The sequence below is a fragment of the Vulpes vulpes genome, chromosome 3 (genome assembly GCF_048418805.1).
Source record: "Vulpes vulpes isolate BD-2025 chromosome 3, VulVul3, whole genome shotgun sequence".
Lineage (NCBI taxonomy): Eukaryota > Metazoa > Chordata > Mammalia > Carnivora > Canidae > Vulpes > Vulpes vulpes.
In genome coordinates, this window is record NC_132782.1 from 100,628,402 (window position 1) to 100,633,312 (window position 4,911).

General features: G+C 57.5%; 1 protein-coding gene across 5 annotated transcripts in view; it reads right to left on the reverse strand.

The window, feature by feature from the left end:
- The window catches only part of VPS35L (VPS35 endosomal protein sorting factor like), a 115,800-nt gene extending 113,745 nt beyond the window's left edge, over positions 1-2,055 (reverse strand). The window contains exons 1-2 of one of the 5 annotated variants that reach the window (XM_072753740.1): positions 1,949-1,992; positions 1,096-1,207 (exon numbers count right to left, since the gene is read on the reverse strand). Coding sequence is in view for 1 of the 5 variants with exons in the window: in XM_026003204.2 (XP_025858989.1) it covers positions 1,949-1,965 (17 nt within the window). In the remaining 4 variants the exon portion in view is untranslated. Of the gene's footprint in view, positions 1-1,095; positions 1,208-1,757 lie in introns of all 5 variants that reach the window. The other 4 variants (XM_072753739.1, XR_003235666.2, XM_026003204.2 and 1 more) reach the window with 4 other exon arrangements.
- Positions 2,056-4,911: the final 2,856 nt, after the last annotated feature.

Sequence of the window (4,911 nt, forward strand, 5' to 3'; positions counted from 1 at the left end):
ATTGGGCTCCCTGCATGGAGCCTGTCCCTCTCTCTCATGAATAAATAAATAAAATCTTTAAAAAAAAATTCTTGACTCAAAAGCGGGCATTTTTACCACAGGATTAAATACGAAAGGTGACCCACAGCGTACTGTACACCACAGATGTTAGCCCAGAATATAACATAATTAGGGATAATGAAGTGTGGGTGCAAAGAGCCATTCTGGGGAGGCTCGTGACAACGCAGTGGGGTTTGGGGAGCCCTGCACCCGAGTCCACAGCCCAGGGCCTGGATTAGAGGTCCAACTGCCGCTGATGGTTAGGAGCACAGTATTTGAGCTCCAAACCTCTGCAAGGATGCAGACTGTGCTTTAGGTAAACTTAACTGCTTCCCTCTCTGCCTCCACTTTCTGAAAAATAGGATTGTTGTAAGGATTAATAGAGATGTCAGGCACTAAGCACTTAACACAGCACCTGGCGCACCCACAAAAGGCTCCGTGAATGTCAAGTTTAACGATACACATTTCTCCTCTGGAGGCCCTTTCTGCTTCCCTGTTCATCCCATGGAATATTACTGAGCACCTACTCTCTGCCAAGCTCCATGTCAGGTACAACAAGGATTGAAACTCGATCCCTTTTTTAAAATTTTTATTTATTTAGAGATAGAAACAGAGTGCATGCATGCCAGCAAGAGGAGGGGCAGAGGGGGAGAGAGAATCCCAGCAGACTCCCCGCTGAGTGCGGAGCCTGATGCAAGGCTGGAGGTCACGACCCTGAGATCATGAACCAAGCTGAAATCATGAATGGAATTCTTCAAAAAAAAAAAAAAAAAAAGAATGGGACGCTTCACCGACTGAGCCACCCAGGCGCCCCTCGGTCCCTTTAAAGAGCAGCAAGTCTCGGGAAGTGTTAGGATGAATGATGCCAAAAAAATGTGGGGAGCGCAGCCAAACGAGCAGCTCTGCAGACCCCAGACGTTAAAAAGACCACAGTAAAAACCTACTGGGATGCACAGATTAAAATAGCATCTTCCTGCATTTTCTCACTCGAAAACTCCACACAAGTTCATTGAAGCCAGATGTCTCTCATTTGGGATGTTTACGTCTTAATCGTACCCTAAAAGGTGCTTCGCACGACCGGATCCAAGGAAACTCAGGGGCGTCCAATCCCGATTTGGCGCCTCAAGGCCTCAAGGCCTCGGGAGGAAGTCGCTGCAGTGCGAGCCAGCTGCAGGGAAGGAGGAAGGCAGCTGCTTGCGGATCCAGCATAAAACCCCGTTGCATCTGACCATGTGGACGCGCTCTCGTTTGCTCACTCACTCGCTCAAGGCAAACCACTTCTCACCATTTGAAAAGAAAGATCGGACGACGATCGTCCCAGATGCGGGGGAGAGTCACGCGGGGCCCTCACAGCTCGCAGGCTTCACGCAGACACAGCTCAGCCACCGCAGCCCGGCCCGCCTGCAGCGAGCTCCTATGCACCCTCCAAAACCCAACGGAAGCCTCGGCCCCGCTAAAGCCCGCCCCGGGCCCCAGGAGGAAGCTGCGCCTCGGGGGCCCTTCCACCAAGCGGTCACCCCCGAGCCCAAGGGGCATGTGGGCGCGCCCCGCGGAAGCCGCTCTCCGGGGAGGGGAGCCCAGCGTCCTCCGGGGGGCTGGGCCAGAGGCCAGGCGGGTGTCCGGGTCACCCAGACCGGGGAGGGGGAGACTGGGGGAGGGAGACCGGCGGGGAGGGAGACGGGCGGGGAGACGGGGGGGGGGTGCCCCCGGGCGCCGACCTGCCTCAGGCGCCTCCTCCGGACCCGGGCAGCGGCGGGGATCCTGTGGCCAAAACCACCGCGGGGACGGAACGGGAGACTCCGCCAGCACCGCACGCAGACGGCAGTCGCCGGCCGCTCACACTCGCGGACACAGACCCAGACACAGCAGACGGTCCTCCTCCACAGCCCACCCTCCGCTTCTTCCTTACCAGGGAAAGACGGCCATCTTCCCGGTCACGTGAGCGCTTGTACTGAGGAAGCCCGCCCTTTACCTCGCAGGCCCCGCCCCGCTCTGGCCGCCATGATTGTAAGGGGCAGATGCTTTCCCCTGCTGAGCGCCGGGGGCGCCATGATTGTGAAGGGCAGGTGCCGTCCCGAGGAGCCCTGAGGGCGCCATGATTGTGAGGGGCAGGTGCCGTCCCGCTGAGCCCTGAGGGCGCCATGATTGTGAGGGGCAGGTGCCCTCCCGCTGAGCCCTGAGGGCGCCATGATTGTAAGGGGCAGGTCCCCTCCCGCAGAGCCCTGGGGGCGCCATGATTGTGAGGGGCAGATGCTGTCCCAGCTGAGTCCTGGGGACGCCATGATTGTGAGGGACATGCTATCCCAGCTGAGCCCTGGGGGCGCCATGATTGTGAGGGGCAGATGCTGTCCCAGCTGAGTCCTGGGGACGCCATGATTGTGAGGGACATGCTATCCCAGCTGAGCCCTGGGGGCGCCATGATTGTGAGGGGCAGGTGCCTTCCCACTGAGCCTTGGAAGCGCCATGATTGTGAGGGACGGAGAGACTTCCACTGAGCGTTCCCTTAGCACCGTAATTACGAGGGGCACACGCACTTCCGCTAAGCCGTTAGCGCCCTGCTTGGGAGATGTCGATCCCTTCCCTCAAAACCTAGACGTTGTGCGGCCTACTAGCATTATGGTTACGGAGGCCGGCGTCTGTGCTGCACAGTCCAGGCTGTGTTACCTTCCAGGGACATGACTGAAGGGCAGGTGCTCACCGCAGGGATGCCTTCCCTCACAACCCAGATTGCACCGATCACCGGCACCAGTTTTTGGGACGGGCACGAGCACTTAAGATGTCTGTGATTGTAGGGGGCAGGCACATTTCCGCTGGTCAGCGATGCCGTGATTCTAAGAGTCAAATACACTTCCGAAGCGCGTCCCAGATGCCATGATCGTGAGGGGCACGCATACTTCCCCCGAAAGGTCCGCCGTGCCACGACTGTGAGGGGCTAGGTGCACTTGCAGGACGCCGGTCTAGACGCCATGATTGTGAGGGGCAAATATACTTCCGGGGCATTGTCCCCCAGACGACATGATTGTGGAGAGCAGATGTCCGCGGACTTGCGCCACCATGAGCGTGAGGACGGATGCCCGCCTTCAAAACCCAGGTTACACCGTCCGCCAGCACTGCAGTTATGGAAGGGGACGGTAGTGTGGAAAAGCCGAGGCCGTGCCGTGTTCAGGCGTTACGATTGCAGGACACAGACGCACTTCCGTTGCGTTGCGATATCGTGATTGTGAGGGGCCTACACACTTCCGGATTGCCGTCCCTGACGCCCTCATCGCGAGAAGTGGGCGTACTATTCCCGAGGGCCCCTCTGGCGCCATGATTATGAGGGGCACGTGCCCTTCCCGCGGCCCATCGCAGCGCCGTGACGGCAAGGAGAGGACACATCAACACTGCGGCAGCCCAGTGTCATGCTTGTGAGGGGCAGTCGCAGGGCGGCCGGCTGCCTCGCCCACCGGCGCCCTCTGGAGGCGAAGAAGAATCCAGACGGGGACGCGGCGGAGACGCTGAGGGGCTCGCGCGGGGCTGCGGCTCTTTGCGGAGCCGCTTTACGGCCTCCGAGGCCGTGGTCCGCGATGCACGCCCTCCGCTGGCGCTGACCCACTCGGGGAGGTCGGGGCTGGCTTTGCACCGCACTTGGCCAGGCTGCTGGCGTAAGGGCGGAGACCGTGTGGCCCACGGACCCTTCTCCTGAGCGCTCCCGCCGAGCGCAGCCCCGGGAGACGCGCTGGGCCGGCGGGCGGCGGCGGCCTGGGGATCCACGCGCGGGCCTCCGGGCCGCGGCACCTGGGAACGAGACGCATCCCGGCTCAGGTGTGCGGAGCTTCTCCTCTCCAGCCCCGCCGCCCCGCGCGGACCCCACGGGCTCCACCACCGGCTGGGAAGCAAACCACCGGAAGACAGGGACTTGAGGGCCGCAGAGAAACTGGCAAAAAAAAGTGAAAAGGTAGTATTTTGTGGCCAAGGATAATTTTGGCTAGACACGGTGGTCTGCCCTCAGAGCTGTCCTCAGAACCTCATCCAGGACGTGACTCAGTCGCTGCACCGTATTCCAGTTCCATTCGCTGTATTCAGCAAGACTCCCTTAGTTTTTAAGATTGGGGTTTCTTTTGAATTCTCATTTGAATTCTATAAACATAGAGTAATACTAGTTTCAGGTGTACAGTAGTGATTCTTGTTTAATTATTTTTATGACCTATACGTGTGCTCGCTGTGGGCACTCGGTGATCAAGCATTTCACCTCCATTCGCGTATTTTTGTAGGACTGTGACTTCTCATTCCCCGTAGGTGGGGAGGGTCTCTGGTGGTTCCCGGGCCGGTGACACCTGACAACAAACTTCTCCCTCCAGAACGGGCCCTTGTTTTCAGCTCAGATGAGTAATGAGGCCTCCCAGGCACGTCCGGGGAGAAACCGTTGGAAGGGCAGCCAGGGAAAAGTGAACGGCTCTTTCAGACCTGCCTTGCAGATTATTCAGTGCAGTCTCTCCTCAGTAAGAGGTAAAAACGAGGAGCATTCACTAGGGCTCACCTAGGACGGTGAAGCAGTAACCAGACCTTGAAGCTGTGCTCATTAAAATTAGGAGCTTTGATGTGAGCTTCAAACTCCGCACTCCACGCAAATGGCCCCAAGCAGGTTGCTAGCTCCCTTTAATAAGCAGAGAGCTCCAGTTTCAGTGAACTTTTGGCCTCCTGAAAAGTCCCCTGCATGCAAAGTCAAAAGCTGGACAAAGCACTGGTACAGGTTACACATTAAGTAGTGGGATATACCTTCGATGGGACTTTTAATTATAAAAAAATATCATTATAGTATTGTTTTGGCCAGAGACTTTTCAGTATCTATCCCAAATGGTCCTTTCGTTGATAAATAAAGATCAAACTAGA